Raw genomic sequence first — 24,482 nt, 5'->3', positions numbered from 1 at the left:
ACTCTCGTACGGACGAGGTACCAGTGTGAATAACCTTCGATGCCTTCTTTAGCCATATGTTCCTCCCATGGAGTGGCCACGGAGGGAAATAATCTTGGATCATATTTTTTGCCGTTGAGGTTAGACCTCAATCGCTTAGAGACTGCTGGTGGAGGCCCACCAGCGAGAGATGTACCACGCTTCATTGCGGGTCATCCGCCCTGATGCCACCCACTCCGACCAGGGGCTCTCCCCACGGGCACCACCCAGCCACAGCAAAGACCACCTGGCAAGATGGCCTTTGCCGGGAGTCCTGATGCTCCAGAGAGATAGGCATCTACTCCTCGGCATACATGGGGAAGTAGCAGCTCTGGCATCAGCAGTGCAATCCCTGTGTAGTCAGGGGGCTACCACCAAGAGGGTACATGACGTCCCCACCACAACGGACTGGCTACCGTGCTGGATGTCGGGTGTCGAATATTTATTTATATCCAGAGGGCAAAGATAGAAGTGCACAATGGAGGGAATGTATGCTACCCAGAACACACCGCAGCTGATGTGGCCACAAGCTCGGTGTAAGTCCAACTCCATGACAATATCGGGTGTGCCAGATCTTAGGTCAAGATGGATTGAAGATGCACCATGTAAGGCGTCCTTCCCCAAATGGTACGCACTAAAAGAAAATTTTAAAATGTAGTGGTCAAACCCCTTAGGGGACCATCACATTAAAGCCGAAATATTGGAGAATCCTTTTAGTCGCCTCTTACGTCAGGCGAGAATACCGTGGGCCTATTCTAACCCCCGAACCCGCAGGGGGGCAGGGACAAAGTAGCCACACAGTTGTGGGCATGTTCTGTACTAGTCATTTCTCAATAAGGACCTTGTCCAAAGCTCAGAAATATTTCCAGTCTTGTTTATATGCCACCTACCACTCAATGCCTCTATTATATGGTATGGTGTTACCTTTACTTGGACCATATGATTAACAGTACAAAAGAAACAAGTAAACGAAAATCAGAATGGTCATTCAACTAGTTGAAATTTTCTCCTTCCCCATGATTTGAGTTAAGGGCTTAACTACACCATCATGACTCGTGTAACTTTTATGAACATGATGCATGTGTACACACAAGTAATTGCAGAAAACAGATGGGTCAGTGGTCAATTTAAACTTGTTAGCATTTTACACGACACATAACTATCACTCAATAACGAACAGCAAACTAAAGTGCAACAACAGTAGTTAGTTTGAACCAATGTTTTTTGAGATAATGTAAGAATGACAATAGCAGATAAACACAAACAACAGCACATTACGAGATGAAATTTTGTGGACCTGTAAGTAGTGGGATAGTTACTTCACAGCATAGATTTGCATGAGAATGTAGTTATACAGTCAACTGTATAAAGTCAGCTTATTGAGCATGCAGTGAGATTATAAACTTCGTTCTACCAAAGACCTGATTCTCACCATTCATATTTATGTACAGGGTGACAATTATTGAACTTCATGAAATAAAATCATCATAACAGGTTATGTTAGGACATTCAAACTGCATAGTTTGCCATGAGACATGATGGGAATTAGTATGTGCATGCATGGTTTGGTTTAGAGATTAAGCTCACTTTCATTTGGATAGGTTCGTCAATAAGCAAAACTGGCACATTTGGGGGACTCAGAAACTGCTTATCGCAATCGAGAAGTCTCTTCACCCTCAACAGGTGACTGTGTGGCGTGCAATGTCCAGTCATAGAATAATTGGTGTGATATTCCTTGATGGCATGGTGACTACTGAATGGTACCTGAAGGTTTTAGAAGATGATTTCATCCCCATTATCCAAAGTAACCCAGATTTTTGACAAGATGTGGTTCATGCAAGATGGAGCTCGACCCCATCAAAGCAAAAGAGTGTTTGATGTCCTGGACAAGCTCTTTGGGGACAGCATTCTGGCTCTGAGGGTACCCAAGAGGCCCTGGCATGGGCCTCGATTGGCCGGCATCTTCTCTGAATCTGAACACATTCTATATTAAAGACAAGGTGTACAGTAATAACCCCAAAACCATTGTTGAGCAGAAAACAGCCATTCATTCAGCAGAAAACAGCCATTCATTCAGCAGAAAACAGCCATTCAGCAGGTTATCGACAGAATCAATGTTCCGACACTTCAGAGCTTCTTGCAGAATTTCACTATTCGTATGCACCACTTCATCGTCAAGGATGACAGGCATATCATAACCTAAGTCTGATAATCTGTAGTCACATTTACATGTTGAATAAAGTGTGCACTCACTGTAGTTTGTCCTTGTTACATGGAATATGTCTGTTACCTATTCTGTATACCTGTTGGATTGAATACTGTTTGTGACAACTAGTCACTCGATAGCCACATTCAAACACTCAGATCAAACTGCCCCAGTTTTCTAGTTTCATCTTGTAGTACACCTAATACAATAATTGGCATAGTAATCACTACACTCAAAGTGGTGCTGTCTATCCAATAAGGATGTTCACAACACTATACCACCTATCTTCGCAAAAGCGATCTGCAACCCTTCAGGCACCTCAGCCAAGTGTGCAGCCTACATGGTCCCTGCACGCCTCAGTATCGCAGACTTACCCAGTCACAGTAACGGAATGACACCATGCAGTGGTACCAGCACTAGCAGATGCCACCAGTTCCAAAAGATCTATTCACGTCTGCCACACAGGTGACCAGAAAATAGTGTAACGAGTATTCCATTACCTGCCGCTATAAAGGTTGGCGCTAGAGCTAAAGAAGTCAGTTCTTCCAACTTCGAGCCTCTCCTAGCCTCCAGGAAGGTACTACTCACACTACTGTCTTAGGACACTCTCTAAGCCCATCGTAGGGACTGACACCACTGTATTCATCCTTCGTCATTGCTCTCTTGGCACAATCAGACTCTATCCAAGGTAGGCTTTTCTGCTTGTATGCTAGTGTTATTTAGGACAGCTTATTCACATTCAGAATATTTTCGATTCAAAGGCACCTGTCTATGAAGATCCCAATTGTGCTACTTTTTCAGGCTTTAGGATCATCCTACTGACAAGTCTTCACGCCTGTGAGAGATTGTAATTGTGATTTTGTTATTATTGGTGAAGCAGACGTTTCCTTCTTTGATCAAAAAAATTTGGAAACATTCATCGCTGTTTTTCCCGTCAAAATAGACCTGTAATATGTATTTTATTTCTAAACATACAAAAGCACTTGCTACCTTTTCCTCCCGACAACAAACCACCCTCCTCTCCCCTCACATCACACACCACCAGTGGGGTATGTTAATAATAAAGATACTTCATAACGGCATCACTGCAATGTGAGATACAGAGGCTGGAGCAGCATCAGTTCAGTAGGGGCAGATGCTACAGTGGAAAAACATGCAAGATGACAAGGCATCTGAAGGACATAAAAATTATGTGCAATAATGAAATTTCAAATTTTGAGATTTTAAGCAATTAGAAGTGAATAATTTAGAAAAGACTATAACGAAAATGAAAGGGAAGTAAAGTCATCCAACTGTCATACATTCTACATGGTGTTTGTTATGAAACTTTCACTACTAGAGAGATCATAGGATGATGGCACTTTGTGGAAACATTTGTAATGGCACGAGGAAAATAAATAATGAACAAACCATTGGAAGAAATATTTTAATTTTGACATTACAGGGCAAAATTTGTTAACAGTGGACCATGTTTATGTTCCAGATTACAAATGATGTTCAGTGTGATGACTACCTATAACCATGACAGCTTGGGACCGCACTAGAGGTACCATTTCACACTTGTTCACAGCACTTTTTGAACCATGGAAAATGAAATATTCAGCTGGCGTGACATAACTCTTGCACTGCTCTGAGACCGCACATTGCATCCAGCATTCTCAGCCATGGCAACAGTAATTACTTCAACAATTTGCGCTATTGGCTGTTGGCATCTCCCACGAGCTAATCCCAAATTGCCAATTAATTTGAACTTCCAAATCATGTTCTTCAACCCTGGTGCTGTGGAAAGAGGACCTCTCCATATTCCTTCCATGCGTTGATACTATTGCTGTTGTTTTGATGAAACAACCTTGCAAGTAAAGCCCTGCTCACCTTGTCCATACCGAATGTGACAGTCTGCAACTGTAATGCTCACTGATGCTTGTGCTTAAACCCTATGTTGCCATACAGTACCAGCACCTAACAGCATGTCATGACACTAACACTACTAACAACGCAAATCCTGTACTGAACAATCTAAACATCATTTCTATAAGGTTGGTATAAATGTTGTAGGATGTAAATACAGGGTGTATCTGAAAGAATCATCTGATTTGGCACATCTATATTTCTGAAGCTAATAAACATATATAATGCATTTTGTTTTTTGATGAATGGGAAACTCAACAAGTTGTTTTTTCCCCCCCATAGGCATTCAATATGGCCCCCCTTGAGATGCACAACATATGTCAACACGATATTCAAATTGTTCCCACACTTCAGCGAGCATGTCTTAGTTACAGCTTCCACAGCTGCTGTTATGCGATGTCTCAGTTCATTCATTGTTATTGGTAACAGAGACATATAAACACAGGCTTTCATAAACCTCCCACAAGAAATAATCACATACAGTCAGATCCAGTGACATTGGGAGGCCAGTAATGTAACACAGTCATTTGGTCCAGTGTGACCAATCCATCGTTCAGTAATACTTTGATTTAAAAATTCCCACACTTCCAGATGTCAGTGTGGTGGTGCCCCATCCTGTACCATGTCACTACAGTTTGCCCTTTCCAACATTACAGACAGTTCTTTTTGATACAGTCTGTACTTTTGGATTAAAAGGAGATCAAGCACCAAAAAGCAGAAGCATTCACTTGTCAATAGGCACACACATAAGAAAGAAAACTTGCTATATTTCCAAGTTATGCTTTGAAGAACTAGAGTATAGCAGAATAAAAGCTACACACACACACACACACACACACACACACACACACTTCTACGCTCCTGCCGGCACAATGTGTGTGTGTGTGTGTGTGTGTGTGTGTGTGTGTGTGTGTGTGCGCGCGCGCGCGTCAAAGGTCTATTGATTTGTGTGTGTGTCTTCGGCAACTCAATGTATCTGCTTTTTGGTAAGTGGTCTTTAATCCAAAAGTACTGTGGGATTACTAACCATTTTGCATGAAAACTGTGGTTTCCACATAGTTGTGCTCTTTCCAAGCAAGAATCACACACTACACAAAGATGACTTGATAACGTGCAGATGTCACTGCACACCTGACAGGCTCTCTGGTTGTATTCTCTTCAAAGAAGAATGGACCAAGAATAATGGTGCTTGTGAATCCACATCACACAGTCACATATGGTGAGCGCAATGGCTCTTTGTACCCAACACATGGATCTGTGTATTCACTGCACCCTGTAGAGTAAAATGTGCCTTGTAACTCCATAGAATATTGCCTAGCCATGTCATCAACTTCGATTCATGCAAGAAACCAAAGAGAAAATTCAGAACATCGTTGTGGATCATGAGATTCCCACTGCTGCACTGTCTGGATTTCGTACGGGTACCAGTGTAATACAGACTGCAAAACTTCCTGTACTGTTCACCACAGGATGGATAATTCATGTGACACTCTTCTTGATAGACATACTGTTCACTCATATTATGGCTTGTCAAATGAGTGTGTGGATGTCATATTTTCATACAAACTGTATACAGTGCCACATTTGCATGTGGTGGCCAAAATTGGAACCATTTTTTCCAACTTAAATTGGTTCCTCATTAATGCATTAGAATATCTACCAAGTTTCACTGCCATATGATAATTACAGATCACTCTGGACCTCCATGAGTAATGGAATTTTAATTATAAACACCTGGTATATACTTCCTATAAAGCTGGGTACCCATATGGTAAATAGTTTTCAGTCTCACTGGCTCAAGTAGTGAAAGTTTAATTATAACCACAGCATAATTATCACAGAGGCAACCAGTGAATAAAAATCACAGGGAGAGTAATTATGGAATAAGTAATGTGAGTCACTAAATGTTCTGGATATTATTAACAAGAATAGATAACAATGTTAACCTGTCAGGATGCGTGTAGAATCTCACTGTACAGGTTGATTTAAATTTAGCGGTCAGAATGAGAAAGGAAGGATGAGATCTCATTGAAATTTTATGAAAATTCAATTACTGACTGCTATTGAACATGGCTGTTAATATTGAACCAAATGAATAGACAGTAATAAAATTTTGCAAGCACCACAGAAATAGAGAATTTTATGAAAACAGAATAGTGTTTTGAACAATAACAACTGCAGAGGCTCATAGGTAAGGATATTCTTTTCAGTCATTATGTATAGACCTCTATAACACGACTTACAGTGTCTTTGAAATTTACAAATAAAGTACTGACCTGCATTCCACTGTAGAAGATCCACAACAGAAAATGAAATATCGGCAATGCCAGCAAACGTAAGGCAAGACAAGTCACACCTGTTCTCTTTAGGTTGAATGTAGTTGCCAAACACCTCCTGTGAACAAAGTATTTTTAAAAAATTTTTCAGGCATTTAGATTTTGAAAGCAGCCTACTGATGGGATACTGAGGACAAAGCTTCTAGATAACTGTTTTATACATTGCATTTTGAACATATTTTCATTTTTGTACCTGGAGAGTGTTCACTTATAACTAATTAATGAAGGAAACCTGAAGCATAAATACAGAAAGATATATATTGTCACGTGAAAAGCACAATAAAGTCCAAATCCACAGCCAGGGTTGTCAAAGAAGTACAACACTTAGAACTGAACGTACATTTAATACTGACACCATTGTACAGCCACAACAGAACTGACCTCCAGGACAAAGTGCTTTTTATACAAGCATGAAATATTCCAGAATATACAAACATTACAAATACATTCCAATAACCTTCCAGAATGAATAATTACTTAATAAAACATATGTCTGTATATTTGAATTATTTTATTTCTTCGTTATTAAATCTTAATACCATGATATGTCCAATATTTCTGTAAAACAGATCTTCTTCTTCTTCTTCATCTTTTTCTACTACTACTACTACTACTACTACTACTACTACTACTGGGTTGGTGCACAAGTTCGTAGCATTTTTCCATAAGTTTAATAGACATATAACAAAGACTTTCGTCATCAATAACATATTCTCCTTCACTATTTACAAAAGTCTCCCAATGATGGGGTAACTTTTCAAACCCATTACTGTGGAAATCACATGGTGTTGAGGCGAAGAACTCGTCAAGCCATGTTTGGAATTCATGTTCAGCCAGAAAAGAAATTCCTTGAAGTTAATTTGATAGATAGCAAGAAAGGTAGAAATCCGAGAGCACCAAAAAAGGTGGGTGCAGAATGACTTCCCAACCCAACTCCTGCACAGTGTTTGTCAGTCCAGTAGAACAAGAGCAGGCACTGTCGTGCAGTAGTATCACTTCCCGCTGTCTTCCTGGGTGCTGTTCTTGGATTAGGTCTGCAAGATGTCTTACTTGTTTGAATTGTGTCTGCAAGACGTCTTACTTGTTGACAATAAATGTCAGTAGTAATGGTTACACTTTGAAAAAGCAATTCATAGTAACCACACTATCGCTGTTCCATCAAATGCAGGACATTATCTTTTGTAGATGCATGCTGGTCTTCATACGGTGAGTTGCTGCTTTGTTTGAGTTCAACCATTCCTTTCTTATTCTTACCAGTAATGATATGGAATACCAGGATACCAGTAATGATACAGGATATGAATGGTCAGTGTTGTTCATGAGCCAACTGATGACGAGTAAGCAGATATGCACATACGGCCAGCAACTGATTATTGTGGTTTTGACTTAGAGCATGCGGTACCCATTAACCCAATTTTTGAGCTTTCTTCATCGTATGCTAATGTTGCATAATGGTGGAATGATCATGATACATCACATTTGCCAGTTCTCAAGTACACTTATGTGTTTAAATGATCTTCATCAAACCCAGAAGGACTTCCTGAACATGGAGTCACGAATGTCAAAACAATTCTCCTTAAAATGAGAAAACTATTTTCTTATTGTGCTCTGTCCAATGGCATTATCCCATACACTGTGTGAATGTTTCGGGCTGCCTCTGTTGCTGTCACCCCTCTATTGAACTCAAACAGAAGAATATGCTGGAAATGTCCTAATTCCTTCATTTGGCACTCTATTTTCTAGCATCCACAACTCCAATCACTATCTCCAAACGAAAAAATGACAATATGCAAACTCAAAAGGCAACAGTGAACAACAAATAAAATATTACAATTGATAAATAAACCCATAGCAACCAAATGCCAACACATAAAACAAAAGTGCTATGAACGTATGCACCACGACTACTACTACTACTACTACTACTACTACTGCCGCCACCACCACCACCACCACCACCACCACCACCACCACGACTACTTGCTGGTGGTTGGGTTTGAACTGGTGATCCGCAAAACATCTGCCAGCAAAGCTAACCACTATGCTTTACTGAGTGCACCACTACTCCTGGCATCGTTTTCTCCTGAAGTAACAATGACCCACAGTTCAGAGGTTCTCACTGCAGCTGATTACAGTACCTGGGATCTAGATCTAGTCAATGGTTCTCTGCAGGGTGGTGTTGGCAAATCCCTATGTTCTGGGCATGTTGTTACACCCTCTTCACTATAATGAGCATCAAAGGTAGCCCCTCCCATCAAAGCTCTGTGATCAAGAAAAGTTGGGTCTTCAGTTTCCTCGAACCTCCCATTGTTGATCTGCACCTCTGGACTGTAGTACGGCCTCATACAGAAGGCACGTGCAACATCTCTGCACTTTTCTCTTATGGATGAAGGGTCACAATTCCTAACTTCATATGTGACGCCTGAAAAGTGAAGAAGGATACGATACGGACCCTAGAAGCCCTTTAGTAACTTTTCCAATACCTTTACTTTCTGCAAAGACATGAAACTCCATATCAAGTCTTCTGGGCTGTATCTCACTTGTTGGCACTTGGCATTATAGCACTCTCGGTGTTTGTCCTGGATGTCCAGGACTGGTATGTGAACCTACTGTCTGGTACCGAGTGCCATGGGTTTCGAATCTGCGCCAGACAGCATGGAACTTTATGATCCCTAGACGCCTCTGCAGCAGTCGCGCTGTAAGCCATGGCTGTGCACGCTCTTAGCCCCGAAACTAATGTGAGGGCGCCACTGTGGAGCGCATGGTCCCAGTGGCCAATAGTGACATACCCTGCTGTGTACACTCCTGGAAATGGAAAAAAGAACACATTGACACCGGTGTGTCAGACCCACCATACTTGCTCCGGACACTACGAGAGGGCTATACAAGCAATGATCACACGCACGGCACAGCGGACACACCAGGAACCGCGGTGTTGACCGTCGAATGGCGCTAGCTGCGCAGCATTTGTGCACCGCCGCCGTCAGTGTCAGCCAGTTTGCCGTGGCATACGGAGCTCCATCGCAGTCTTTAACACTGGTAGCATGCCGCGACAGCGTGGACGTGAACCGTATGTGCAGTTGACGGACTTTGAGCGAGGGCGTATAGTGGGCATGCGGGAGGCCGGGTGGACGTACCGCCGAATTGCTCAACACGGGGGGCGTGAGGTCTCCACAGTACATCGATGTTGTCGCCAGTGGTCGGCGGAAGGTGCACGTGCCCGTCGACCTGGGACCGGACCGCAGCGACGCACGGATGCACGCCAAGACCGTAGGATCCTACGCAGTGCCGTAGGGGACCGCACCGCCACTTCCCAGCAAATTAGGGACACTGTTGCTCCTGGGGTATCGGCGAGGACCATTCGCAACCGTCTCCATGAAGCTGGGCTACGGTCCTGCACACCGTTAGGCCGTCTTCCGCTCACGCCCCAACATCGTGCAGCCTGCCTCCAGTGGTGTCGCGACAGGCGTGAATGGAGGGACGAATGGAGACGTGTCGTCTTCAGCGATGAGAGTCGCTTCTGCCTTGGTGCCAATGATGGTCGTATGCGTGTTTGGCGCCGTGCAGGTGAGCGCCACAATCAGGACTGCATACGACCGAGGCACACAGGGCCAACACCCGGCATCATGGTGTGGGGAGCGATCTCCTGCACTGGCCGTACACCACTGGTGATCGTCGAGGGGACACTGAATAGTGCACGGTACATCCAAACCGTCATCGAACCCATCGTTCTACCATTCCTAGACCGGCAAGGGAACTTGCTGTTCCAACAGGACAATGCACGTCCGCATGTATCCCGTGCCACCCAACGTGCTCTAGAAGGTGTAAGTCAACTACCCTGGCCAGCAAGATCTCCGGATATGTCCCCCATTGAGCATGTTTGGGAGTGGATGAAGCGTCGTCTCACGCGGTCTGCACGTCCAGCACGAACGCTGGTCCAACTGATGCGCCAGGTGGAAATGGCATGGCAAGCCGTTCCACAGGACTACATCCAGCATCTCTACGATCGTCTCCATGGGAGAATAGCAGCCTGCATTGCTGCGGAAGGTGGATATACACTGTACTAGTGCCGATATTGTGCATGCTCTGTTGCCTGTGTCTATGTCTATGTGCCTGTGGTTCTGTCAGTGTGATCATGTGATGTATCTGACCCCAGGAATGTGTCAATAAAGTTTCCCCTTCCTGGGACAATGAATTCACGGTGTTCTTTTTTCAATTTCCAGGAGTGTATTTAGGTGGCTGCCTCTCATGCAGTGAGGCAGTCTGGTATTCGCATTGAGTCAGTTGATATCTCGCTTACAGATATCATGTTTACGTTGCATGTGCTTACTTCCCGTTTACGAGTGGACATTGTTTTGATTTCGTGAGGTTATCTCTTGTGACCCCCTTGCGTAATACTTTGTTGTTGATCTTTGTGTCTTGCTCGGTTGTCTGTTGTCGTCCTTGTTCTTCCATTCCCGTTTGTCTGTCTTGTTCGTTTGCAGGCCGCTCCTGTTGAATCCCGCCGTGTTTTCATTAGCGGCAACCCTGCGACCATTCCTGTTGCAGTTACAACATTTTGGCGATGAGGTAAATGGTAGTCACTGTTAGCATGGAGGCTAAGTTGGTCTGTCTACTGGAACCACGGCAACAGCTCATGCAGCAGCAGCAGCAGTAGCAGCAGCTCCAGTTACACATCTTACAAAAGTCAATGTTGTTGCTAATGGACAAAGTCGATGTGGTTGCTAATGGACAAAGTCGATGCCCAGGATGCATTACCGCCACAGCTTCTGAGTCCTCAGGTGTCCAATTCTTTCCCATGTCCACTGTCATTCCCACCATTTATCACGGATGACCCCTTGCAATGGTCGTTGTTTTTGTCTTGGGCCTCCCCAGACACATTCATTCTTCTTCGCAAGTTGGCACCCTTGTCAGATCCTGTGGCTCTCTCTTTCCAGGAGCTATGCTTTTTGCTGACGAACTATTATTCACAGTGCTACCATGTGGTCGCCTCTCAGCTGGAGTTCCACCAGTGCCATAAACAGCCTGGCCAATCATATCATTCCTGGGTCACGGAGTTGCAGGGTCTCAGCTGTCGATGTGAATTTACATGCACCAATCTGCAGTACAAGGCTTTGTATGTGGACTCCCTGATACAAGATGTGGTGGTTCAGCTGGCTCCTGATCCTGAGGCCCACACAGCGGCGCTGAAACTAGATAATCCCTCACTGGAAGAGACTCTCCGCATGACCCACTCATTTGAAATTGCTCAGGTGGCCAAAGAGCTCATGGTGTGGCCGCAAGTGGCAGCGATCAGTGCATCTCTGCGGGTTCCACCCTCGCGACATAAGACGTGGCCCGGCCAATAGTGGCCAGTGTTGTCGGGACTCCTCTTTGTCTGATGTCTCTGTGACATCAGAGCCTCCGGTCGCCCCTTGTCGCCGGTTGTGCGGCCCACTTCCATCTTGCCCACAGTGCTTTACCGCATACTCTCTAGTTGATTGCCTCCAACACTGGAAAACGTGCACGCTGTGTGAGAAAGAGGGCCACATTCGATCTGTTTGTCGTAATCGCTCGACTCGCTCCCGTCCTGCCCCTACTGGGCCTCAGGATACAGTACATGCTTTGCAATCTGTTGTCTCGCTGGAGGACCCATCAGCACGGAAGTTATTCCTCCCGCTCTGCCTTTTTACTGAAGATGTCCGACACTGGGGCCACCGTCTCCCTGATTAATATTGCAGCATATACCCACCTGGGCTCCCCTATGTTGTCGCCTCCCTCTTGGCGTATGGTCACCTATGGCAACAGTTCCATTCCCCGTTGTGGGCAGTTTGTCATCCAGGCGACATACAAACATGTTCCCCGGCTCCCTATCCGGCTGTCATCAACCATCCATTGGCTTTGAATAGTTTTGGCCTGGATGCATTTTCACTGTTCAGCTTTTCAATTTCCGATGAAGTTAAGGTCATTTCCACGGCTGTTCCTTTTCAGGACTTTGATGATCTGTGCTCGGCTTTTGCATCATTGTTTGCAACGGATCTCGGGTGTGCTTCATGTTTTCAGGCGCACATCACACTTCAGCCGGATACGCAGCCTCGCTTTTTCCGGGCCAGACCCATTCCGGTGGCCTTACAGCCAGCAGTTAAGCAGGAACTTGATTGGCTCCAGGCTGCTGGCGTCCTAGAGCCTGTGACATACAGTGCTTGGGCAACACCACTGGTGGTCTTACAGAAACCCAATGGGTCCCTTCAGCTGTGTGGGGACTTCAGCACTACTGTCAATGCTTAGCCCTTAGTAGACACTTACGCCATTCTCCGACATGAAGACCTTCTTGCCAAGCTTGCAGGGGGCGAGTACTTTTCCAAGATCGACCTGGCTGAGGCATACCACCAGTTAACGTTGGATGTGGATTCCCAGAACATCATGGTCCTCAACACATCTTTCGGATTATACAAATACAAGCACCTTCTACTTGGTGTCCCTTCAGCTCCAGCAATTTTCCAGCAGTTCCTGGAGCAGCTTACACAGCCTATCCCAGCCTGTGTGAATTATCTGGACGACATCTTTGTCACCCTGTGTTCCCGCCAGGAACATTTGCACAACCTCAGCACCTTATTTCACACTCTGCAATCTGCAGGTTTACGTTGTCGGCTGGACAAGTGTTGTTTCTTTTCAACTGGAAGTGTAATACTTAGGCCACTGGCTTAGCAAAGATGGCATTCGCCCTTCGGATCGCAATGTCACGGCCATTGAGGTGCTTCCTCATCCCAAGGACTTATCTGCACTCCAGGTATTTTTGGGCAAGGTTACTTATTACTTAAAGTTCTTACCCCAAGCTGCCTCCGTTGCTCAACCCCTCAATCACTTGCATCGCAAAGTCGTACCTTTTGATTGGACTCCTGCCTGTGACCAAGCTTTTCTCCATTTAAAGACCTGCTGAAGTCTGCCCCTTGCCTTACTCACTTGTCTCCAGACCGCCCCTTGGTTGTGGCAGCTGATGCGTCGGCATATGGCATTGGGGCAGTCCTTGCACATTGGAATACCAATGGCTCAGAACAGCCCACTGCTTATGCATCTAAGACGTTAACCCCAGCACAATGGAACTACTCCCAGATTGAAAAGGAGGCCCTGGCAATAGTGTTCGCCATCCAAAAATTTCACATCTATCTCTTTGGGGAAAAATTCACCCTCCTGACGGACCATAAGCGCTTAGTTACACTTTTCTGACCCCACTCTCACCTTCCAGAGAGGACAGCTCAATGTCTCCAGTAGAGATGAGTCATTTGGCAACTAACAGGTCCAAAGGAACGGTTCACCAAGATTAATGGAATGAGCGAGGAACAAATTCTAAGGAACAGTCTTTCATAGTTCACTTTGATTGCGGCTTTCTACTTATGGTTCCCAGGAACGGGAAACGGTTGGCCTCATTCCCGTAACGGCACATCGGCCGGTCTCGTTCCAGGCTTGGTCCCGTTCCCATCTGTCTCAGTCTCAGTCTCGCTAGGCCGGACTCTTCCTTCTTCATGTGGCCACTCGTCGCAGTTCCACTGCCGACTGCTTGTAGTTAGTTCAGTATTGAGCTGTTGTTGTTCATTTTGTTTGCTTCGCATGCCTTTTCTAGATCTGTTTGAAACCTTTTTTGAACTGTGAACTTCTGGTTCTTTTTGTATTCTATTCAGCGTCCACGACCGGTAATTAAAATGTATTTTATAATTACGTAAACTACATAAAAATTACATGGTATTTAATACATACATCTTTTCAGGTAACAAAACGGCGCATCAGCTTACTTCACAAATTCGATAAACAGTTGAACAAATACTTGTAAAAAGGCAAGATTTTTTTGTTATTACACATGCAAAGGACGTCGACATGGCATACATGAATGGCCATTTTCCGTCTTTTTTGATCCAAGGTAAAAGAGCACGTTCACTGTTATGGAAGGCAGACCGACTTACAACCGAATGAAGGCTGCACTTCATAATAGAGTGTATGGTGTCACATTTTGTAAAGAGAATATGATAACTCCTACAATATTATTTCAGTTGCGCACGAAAAATAGGCCCCAAGTACTAGACTGCTCATTGTCGCTTACCGATCATCATCTATTGTTTTGAAGTTGTTTGCATTAGCTTATTTGTTATTTCTTCACTGCCTAATTATTACATGTTTATCTATTCTGCTCGCAGCAGTCAACAAAACGTGTGTAATTGCCAAGCAGTCTGTACTCAGGGTCGCTTTTTCGTACGTCACCTTTATTATTTCACTGCGATCAACCACATAACGCTACAGTTGGCTAAACAAGATGTTTTGCAGAATCACGAAAATTACAAGTATGTGAGAATTCTGTTACGAAAAAAACTCTGTACTCCAGGGTGGAGGTAAGTCCCCCTCTTGGTGCCTTCCATCTTCAGTCACCTATGCTACTAATTTTCAATTTTTCATAAGAACCATATACCAAGCACAATGAACGGTGAACGAGTAAAAATGAATGGTTAAAAGAGCGATCACCAGTGAACTAGTTCCCAAGGATGAACGACTTTGCCCATCTCTAGTCTCTAGCACTGGGCATTATTTTTACGGAATTACACTTACACAATCTGGTATAAGCCCACCACCCACCATGCTAACACGGACGCTTTGTCTTGTCCCCCACCAGGCCCCAATCCTGCGTTTGACCACCAGGAGGTCCTCTGCTTTCACATTGATTCTGCCCGCTGGGATCCACTGGATGGTCTGCCTCTTATGGCTGCTCACATTGCCAAGGCTACACGCAGACACCCTATCTTGCAGCAGGTTCTCCGCTACATGGTCCACAGTTGGCCCACCTATATTACTCGTTGGATGCAGACCAACTTCAGCCCCTGGCACCACCTGTCCCATACGCTCCCCATGGTCGATGATGTCCTTCTGTTGGCCACGGAGTTGGATGCCTATTGGGTGGTCATTTCTTGGTATTTTCGACATCACGTGCTCTGTTTGTTACACCGCGGGCACTGGGCTATGTCCTGCATGAAAGTTTTGGCTTGCCGGCATGTGTATTGGCCCGGCATCGATGGCAAAATTGACTGCTTGGTCCATAGGTGCACTGCGTGCGCGTGTCACCAGGCAACCCCCCCTCACCCATCAGTCATTCGCCCCCTGGCTTGTGCCTCACCGGCCCTGGGATCATATCATTCTCAATTTTGTGGGACCGTTTTTCAGGTCCATGTGGTTACTTATCGTTGATGCCTACTCCAAATACCCATATGTCGCCCGCATGGTATCCACCACCACACACCACAGAGACCACACTCATCCCTGGCCCAGGTTCTCACCACTGAGGGCCTGCCTCACACATTGTCTCCGATAAGGGCCCCCAATTCGTGGCACCCTCCTTCCATGTCTTCTGTCAGGCCAATGGTATCAAACATATCCGTAGCCCGCCTTTCCACCCTTCCTCCAAAAGTGCAGCGGAGAGGCTTGTCCACACATTTAAACAACAGCTGACAAAGGCGGTCGAAACATCTCCCACCACATCGGCCCTCACCCTGTTCTTGAGCACATATCGCACCATGCCAATTGACGGACATAGTCCGGCGGAGATCCTATACGAGTGGCAGACGTGGACCCTTTTCCATTTGCTGATGCCGTCACCCTTCCACCCCTGCTCCCGGACCTCTCAGCATTATGCCCCTGGCGGGGCCGTGTGGGCCCGCGTGTACGGGAGCAAGTCGGGTTGGACGCCCGCCACGGTCGTCGCGGCCCACAGGTAGCATGTGATGTCGGTGTAGATGTCAAAAGGGTTGGTGCTCCGCCGACGTACCCCTGTGGGACTCCCGCCACTGTCTCCTCCTACGCTGCCTCCTCCTGGTACAGACATGGTCCTCGAGTCGCCGCAACTGCCCCCAGTTGTTGCCTCTCCGCGAGCCTGCTGCCGGCTTTCCCCGCCCCCAGGTGGATTGGAGGTTCCCTCCAATGCCCTGGCCTCTGGATTGGCCATCATGGACACCTCAGACGTCTCCTCTTCCCAAACAATGGCAGTTGACGAGCCTGGGTCTTCTCCCATCTGCCGACCACCACGGCACTGTCCGGTGCATTTTTGCCCCTACGCACAAGTTTCAGGAGGGTGGGATCGGGCACCGAGCACCGCAGGTTTTGAATCCACACCAGTTGGCATGGAACTCTATGACCAGTAGAGGTCTTTGCAGCAGTTGCGCTGTAAGCCGTGGCTGCACATGCTCCTGGCCCCGAGTCTAGTGTGAGGGTGCTACTGTGGAGCACGTGGTCCTAGCGGCCAACAGCGACATACCTGTCGTGTATTTAGGCAGCTGCCTCTCACGCAGTGAGAGAGTCTGGTATTCACGTTGAGTCTGTTGATATCTTGCTTACAGACATCGTGTTAACGTTGCATGTGCTTACTTCCCACTTACAAGGGGACGTTGTTTTGATTTCATGAGATTATCTCTTGTGACCCTGCTGCTTAATATTTTGTTGTTGATCTTTGTGTCTTGCTCAGTTGTCTGTCATCGTGCTTGTCCTTCCATTCCCATTCGTCTGTCTTGTTTGTTTGCGGGCTGCTCCTGTTCGGTCCTGCCACATTTTTGTTAGCAGCAACCCCACGACCATTCCTGTCGCAGTTACAACAAACTGCCTTACTACTTTGGTCCTGTGTTTGATGCAGTCATCCTGAATATCATATTACTGGAATGGGAACAGTGTATTCATTGGCATTTTGACCAAGCGACTGTGGAGCAGAAAGAATGGTGTGAAGCCTGTAGTGCCTTGCTTCACAGTGTTGCATGTAAATGTCACAATGGGCAGTATTGTATCACAATGTCTCTGTTTGCCATCAACATACATATCTGCCAGCATCTGATTAAAGCTTTCAGTGAGGCCATGTGTCTGTGGATGGTGGGCTGTCATCATCTTGTGGGCGATGTGAAATTATCTTCAACACTAGTCTCAAGTGGGAAACTTGTCTACTATCAGAGATTGTCACACAAGGTACTTCAAAATGACATTCTACATGGAACTTTGCAATTTCCAGACCTTAAGTAATTGGCACAGCTTTCGTGACAACATAGCAGATGATGTAGTCAGTACAGCCCACTATCCATTCATAGCCATTAGTCAATTTCGGGAACCTCCCAAAGACGACTATTCTATTTGGTGAATGGTGTTGCTGCAGGCTGGCCTGGTAGCAGATGCCCTGCAAGTAATTGCGGCACATGTTTCAGTTGATGGCATTCCTTCCAGTGGCTCATATAGTCCCTAATGGATCAGTGGAGACCTGGCCTGTAATACCTGCAATGATATGGTCTAGACTATTTGTGAATCCTAGGTGACCAGATATTGGAGTGTCTTGGAAATAAATGGCCACAGATGATCTGGGATGACGAGCAACCATTTCTGCCCCATCAAATTATAGTTACCCTTATACACTAAGCAGATCCAGAAGGATGTAGGTTGCAGTAGGTACTGGGAGATGAAGAAGCTTGCACAGGATAGAGTAGCATGGAGAGCTGCATCAAACCAGTCTCAGGACTGAAGACCACAACATATACAATGTTTCATTTATTAATTGGCCTCCTCCTTTGGTTGGTTCCTCATTCTTCAAGGATTCTCTGGTTTCAGCAATGCTGGATCTTCATTTTTTTCAGCAGAAACGCCATTTAATACAGCAATGACTAAGATTTCATCCATGCTGCTCTGCCAAAGGATTCCTTGAAAGGCAGTCAGTGTCATTGTGTTTGTGTCTGTTTTTATATACCACTGTGATGTCGTACTCCTGGAACCTCAGTACCCATCTCACCAGTCAACCCAACAGATCCTTCAGGCTAGTCAACCAGCACAGAGACTGGTGGTCCATCACAACAGTAAATTGTTTGCCAGATAAATACAGTCAGAACTTGTTGATGGCCCAAACAACTGCTACGCACTCTTCCTCAGCTGTAAAGAAGGTTTTCTCAAACATGGACAGTACTCGTAAAGCATGAGCTATCAACTTTACAGCACCTTCCTGAATTTGCGCCACAGCTGCCCCTACCCGAAAACTACTAGCATCTGTGTGAAGTTCTGTCTCAGCATTCTCATCAGACAAAGCTAGGACTGGAGATGATGTTAGCACCTCCTTAAGGACAAGGAAAAACATTTCTTGTGCATCATTCCAGGAAAATTTTTGAGACTCTCCAAAGTAGTTCTTGTAAGGGATGTGCCTTAGAATGAAGTCCTTTATGAATTGCCAGTAGTATAAGCACATTTCATGAAAACTTCTCACATCATGCGTGTGTTGAAGAGTTGGAAAATCTGCGACTGCTCTTACTTTCTCTGGATCAGCATGGACACCATCATCATTCACTAGGTGCCTCAAGATTTTAATATCTTAGGTGGCGAAGAGGTACTTTTCTGGATTCAGGTGGAGACCTGTAATCTGAGCACACTTCACTTCAACACGTCTGTTTTCAAATAATTAAATAAAATAAAGACAACATCCTCCAGATAGCATAGATACATAGCACATTTTTAGTTGTCAAAGAAGGTTGTCCAACATATTTTTGACGGTGGTTGGAGCATTACACAGTCAAATGGTGTAACTTCGAACAAACAGAGGGCAAGAGCAGCTGAGAAGGTAGTCCCTCCGGTCAGCCTCGTCAATCTTGATTTGCCAGTAACCTGTCTGCATGTCCATAGTTGAGAAATACTTGGCTCCTTTCAAGCAGTTTTGGGTATCATCACTGTGTGGCAGTGGATAGATATCTTTCTTTGTGATTTTGTTCAGTCATCAGTATTCAATGCAGATGTGCAGTGTATCACCCTCCTTCTTCACGAGAACCACCAGAGAGAATGAAGGACTCTCTGAAGGTTCAATGACACCATTTCACACCATCTTCATCTTCTCAACTTCCTCCCAGATTGTCTGTCATTCAGCCGAAGATACACTACATGAACGCTGCCTAGTTGGTGGATGACGCCACTGCAGAAATGGTGTTTTATCATAAGTCTGTCTTTTCTCCACTCCAGATTTTATAGCATTAAATATTGTTGCAGAATGGCTATTATTCGCCAACATCATTCCCCAGTCAGGCCTGATCCTATTGGCAATTCGATGGCAGCTTCCACTCCTGGTGTAGTCTGTAGTGGTAGCCAAGTACATTCTTTGTCAATGATAACAAGCTACCCATCCTGGACTGGTTCAGCTGTCCCTACACACATAACTCAAGATATGAATTGTGGCCAAGCATGACAATTAGTGATAAAAAGTTCTTATGATCGTCAATGGCATGTAGATTTCTTTTATAAGTAAGAGCAGTTTTTTGCAACTGAAAACATTTTGCAGTTTAACTGTACGTCTCAAATGATGACGAACTCATATTGTTGATTATGGCAGGATAACAATGTCTTCAATGTTAAACAACCATCCAGAGCAATTTTTGTTACGTGGGCGTGTTGAAATTGTTCCACCAATCTGGAGCTCTGATCTTCCAAAGTCTGTTACTTTTTGTGATAACTGCAAGAAGTCCTATCCAAGAATAACAGCATGACCATATTCTGATAAAATGACAAATTTGAAAGAGTGTGTTCTGTTATCGATTGTTATTCTTGCAATGCTTCTTCCTGTAGGCTGGATGTATTTCCCCTTTGCCACCTACAGCGCAATCGCTTTTGCATCACATAACACAGTCTTCTTTAACTGGTGACAATAAGCATTCAACATTACAGATAAAGAAGTACCCCAGTAGACTCGTGCCCAGAGTGGTTGGCCTTTGATGATGATGTCTATGACATTTCCTGTCATCTTGGTAACTGCCGTTCATAGAGAACTTCCATCTGATGGTGCCACCTCCACAGATGGTCAACTCGTTTGGTTTTCATGACTTTTGTGGCTAGACAAGCAGTTAGCACCTCTAAGGCAATGGGTATGTTGGGGAGCTACCTCATCCAGAATACAGCAATGAGCTTCAGCCCACAGCTCATCTATAAATGTTCGTAGTTGACTGGCATGAATAGGACTGTTGTGATGGCTGACGTCTTGCAGTGTAACAGTTATCAAACACTCGCCTTATTTCTCCACTCCAGGGCATCCACAGTGAAAATAGACTGGTGTGTTGTCCTCTGTCCTCCAAATGTCTGTTCACCTGTGGGGCATTTTACTTGGTGGAGGAGAGTTGCACAGGTGTTTATCAAATGCCAGGTTGTTGATGGACAGTAGTAGTGTAAGTCTGAGTTGGCTGGGTCCATTCTTTGTGGTGTGTTTGATTGGTGATTGGGGTTGGTGCCCAAGATCAATACTACTCTTCAACATTCTCTATTACCTCCTGGTTGGTTCAATGTTCATAGCCACTATCTCTAATGTACTTGATCCGACAAGTTCTGGCTGCCATAAAATACTGCATTTCTTCTCTTACAATCTGGCGTATGACAGAAGAGAGGTCATGGTGGTATTCCACAATTACGAACCACTTTCAGCAGTTAATCATTCCCTTTTGTTGCATCCCTCAATGTGCTGGCACCACTTCTTGATTTCTTCTGTTGTTGTGATATCTTTTACAAAAAGAGCTTGGTATATATCTTCTGTGACTCATTTCATCAAAGGTGAGATTTTGTTGGTTTCTGTAATATTCAGAAACACAATGTTGCAAAGGGCCAAAACATTCTGTATGTGTGACTGTCATTTTGCCATGACACTGGGTCCTGTTCTTAAGTTGTTATTCTGCTAAGTGGGCATGCTGTTGAGTGTCACTGTATATTTTTATCAGTTTGGCCTGGAATCTGTCCCAGATATTGAGCTGCTTCCTGTTCACAAACCACTGCTGTGGTCTGCTGTTCAAGTAAAAATATACATTTGCCAAACACATCACATCATCCCACCTGTTCTATCTGGTGACTTGGTCAAATCCTTTCAGCCATTCCTCCGGGTCCTGATCAGTGTCTCCAGAAAACACTGATGGGTGCCTGATTTGCAGCTGACTTGCTGCTGTTTTGGAATCCATTGATTCCCTGAATATATGGGGCTTAGATACTATGTACTCATCAAATTCCAATTCCTGTCTGTGTAGGGGACAGCTTTTAAGTTGCCTAATTGCAGCCACAGTGTAGTAGATGTTTGAAGTACCCAGTGGCTCCACCAAACAATGTCATGTCGAAACCACAGTCAAGTCCAAATACGAAGGCAGAGCCATCAATGAAATGCAACACTTAGAACTGAATGCACATTTATTAAAAACACCAGCTGACATTCAGGACAAACACTGAACATTTCTGAATACACAAACATGAGATTTTTCAAGATCATCCCAGAATTCATAAATACTAAACAGCGAATAACTGCTGATGGTTGAGTTTGAATTGGTGAGCTACAGCACACCAGCCATTAACACTAATCACTACACTATATTGCTTGCGCTACAGCTCACAGAAATATGAACAAAATACAGTCTGTATTTCTGTTTTCAAAACCTAAACCAATTAACTAGTAGTATATGAGAAGTTCAATGAGAGAACCATCCCTCCAAGGAGGAAGATAACAGACATGACAAAGTAACCAAAATTTACTTCACAACAATTTACTTCACTTTATAGATTGTGGATTTCACTAGACAGTTTCATGTTTCTTCACGTCAAATTATCATGTAATTTTACTAGTTCTTTCTGCTAATTTCTTTGCTCATACACCAACAGTGCTTGGTATTTTTCACACTTTTACCTTTAACACATGAAACTAAAAGTTTTAATTGAAAATAGTAATACAAAAATGTCCAAAAGAACAGACACCATTTTTGATTCAGACACAAGAGAAACTCAGACCTCCTCTGCAATTTGGCATTGAATTAAGTCCAATGGTGACTGGTGAAAGTTTGTGACGGACTGGGACTCTAACCCGGATTTCTCACTTTACTCAACTGGTCTACATCTACATTTACATACATTATCTGCAAGCCACCATACAGTGCATGGCAGAGGGTGCTCTGTACCACAGCGAGTCATTTCCATTTCCTGTTCCACTCACAGATAGAGCAAGAGAGGAACAACTGCCTATATGCCTCCATATGAGCCCTAATTTCTCTTATCTTCATGGTCCCTACGCTAAATGTTGTTGGCGGCAGCACAATTTTTCTGCAGTCAGCTTCAAATGCCGGTTCTCTGAACTTCCTCAGTAGTGTTCTTCGAAATGAATGCCTTCTTCCCTCCAGAGATTTCCACTTGACATCCCTTACACATGCATGCCGATCGAACCTACCGGTAACAAATCCAGCAGATCACCTCTGAATTGCTTCAACATCTTCTTTCAATACAACCTGGCGTGGATCCCAAACACTTGAGCAGTACTCCTCGTAGTACATTTATAAAATATTGTGTGTGTGTGTGTGTGTGTGTGTGTGTGTGTGTGTTTCTTTGTTTAAGAGGTTTAATCTCTCAGTTTTGCAAGTGTAAATTCATTCAGTTTGTAGCACAACAATTGTTCACTGAACTGCCAGCTACCTAGCTCCTTAACGCACTAGTGTCCATTGGTGACACATCGGGAGGGCAGCTAGGTGCATATCTACGATTATCTGCTTTTATAGTTCACTTCTTCAGTTAGTCTTGCTAGGATGTGTGCACATGGTGTGCAGATGCAGGAGCATCTAGCCACAGCTAGCAAACAGCTGAATGCACTTTTGACTATAGTCAGTCACCTTCAGGCTGCTGCCTCGGGGTGTAGCAGTCACGGAGAATCTATCACATTGCATGGGACACCGCAGGTGTCGCTTGTTTTGCCGACAGACTGCTTTTGAGGCACCTCCTAGCACAACCAAAGTGGTGAATCTGCCCTCGCAGCAGGGTGAGTGGTGGGTGGTAACACATTTGTGTCGCTCGAGGTGGAGGTCCAATGTGGAGACTAGCTGCCTGGCCTTGCCCAGTTATTGGGAGCTCCAGTGTTAGGCTTGTTATGGAGCCCCTTAGGCATATAGTGTTCAGGGCTGGAAAGAAAGCCCATGTGCACACTATATGTCTGCCAGGGCACCTTAACCAAGATGTAGAGGGAGCCCTGCCTGTGGCTGTCGAGCATACAGAGTGCAGTCATCGGCAACAACGATGCCTGTCGCAAGGAGTCATAGAATGTATATTGGAAAGACAGATTAGAGGCTGTAGGAGGGGGAGTGTTTATTGCAGTTGACAAAAATATTCTCTCTATTGAGGTTGAAGTTGAGGGTGACAGTCACGTATGATAGGTACAAGTGAAACCAAGTTAATTGTTGGGTGTTTTTACTGGCCACCCACTTTTGCTGTGACTGTTCTAGAGTAATTCAAAGAAAATCTATAGTCAGTAGTGTGTAAACACCCAAATCATGCAGTATTAGTTGGAGGTGACTTTAAGCAAACGAGTACAGACTGAGATGTCTATGGGTTCATTGGGTGAGGTGGGAGGGGAGGGGGGGCAGGGGAGGGGAGGGAGGGGGAAGGGGAGGGAGTACAGACAGACTGACATGCGAAATACTTTTAAACACATTTTATGAAAATTGTTTTGAGCAGCTAGCCTGGCAGCCCACATGCAATGGAAATATCTTAGACCTTGTAGCTACAAACAGGCTGGACCTTATCAACTATGTCAGTATAGAAATGGGGAATAGTGATCATGATGTCATTATTGAAACTATGATTATAAAAGTTAATAAATCAGTCAAGAAGGCTAGGAGGGTGTTTCTGCTAGATAGATCAGAGTTATTAACATCTCACTTGGTGAATTGGCCTCTCTTAGTTCTAGTAGGACGGATGTAGAGGAATTATGGACAAAAAGTTTAAGCAGATTATAAATTGTGGTCTGGAGAGTTACGTACCTAGAAAGTGGATAAAGGACCATGATTTAGTAACTAAATCTGACAGATGCTGATGAAGCAGAGATTGTTGCACTCTCGGTTCAAAAGGGAACACACAAATGATGGCAAGCAGTGGTTAGTAGATATTAGTGCATCTGTGAAAAGATCTACACGCGACGCATACAACAACTACCACAGTCACACCTTAGCAAAAGATCTGGCAGAGAACCCGAGAAAATTCAGGTTGTATGTAATATC

General features: G+C 44.7%; 1 protein-coding gene across 1 annotated transcript in view; it reads right to left on the bottom strand.

Annotated features, from left to right (window-relative positions):
* Positions 1 to 24,482, bottom strand: part of LOC124721978 (ATP-binding cassette sub-family G member 5) — a 138,310-nt gene that overhangs the window by 44,933 nt on the left and 68,895 nt on the right. The window contains exon 7 of the mRNA XM_047247146.1: positions 6,409 to 6,526. Within this exon, the coding sequence (XP_047103102.1) occupies positions 6,409 to 6,526 (118 nt within the window). The remainder of the gene's footprint in view (positions 1 to 6,408; positions 6,527 to 24,482) is intronic.

Source organism: Schistocerca piceifrons, chromosome X (genome assembly GCF_021461385.2).
Source record: "Schistocerca piceifrons isolate TAMUIC-IGC-003096 chromosome X, iqSchPice1.1, whole genome shotgun sequence".
Taxonomy (NCBI): Eukaryota; Metazoa; Arthropoda; class Insecta; order Orthoptera; family Acrididae; genus Schistocerca; species Schistocerca piceifrons.
This window is presented reverse-complemented; position numbering and strand designations above follow the sequence as displayed.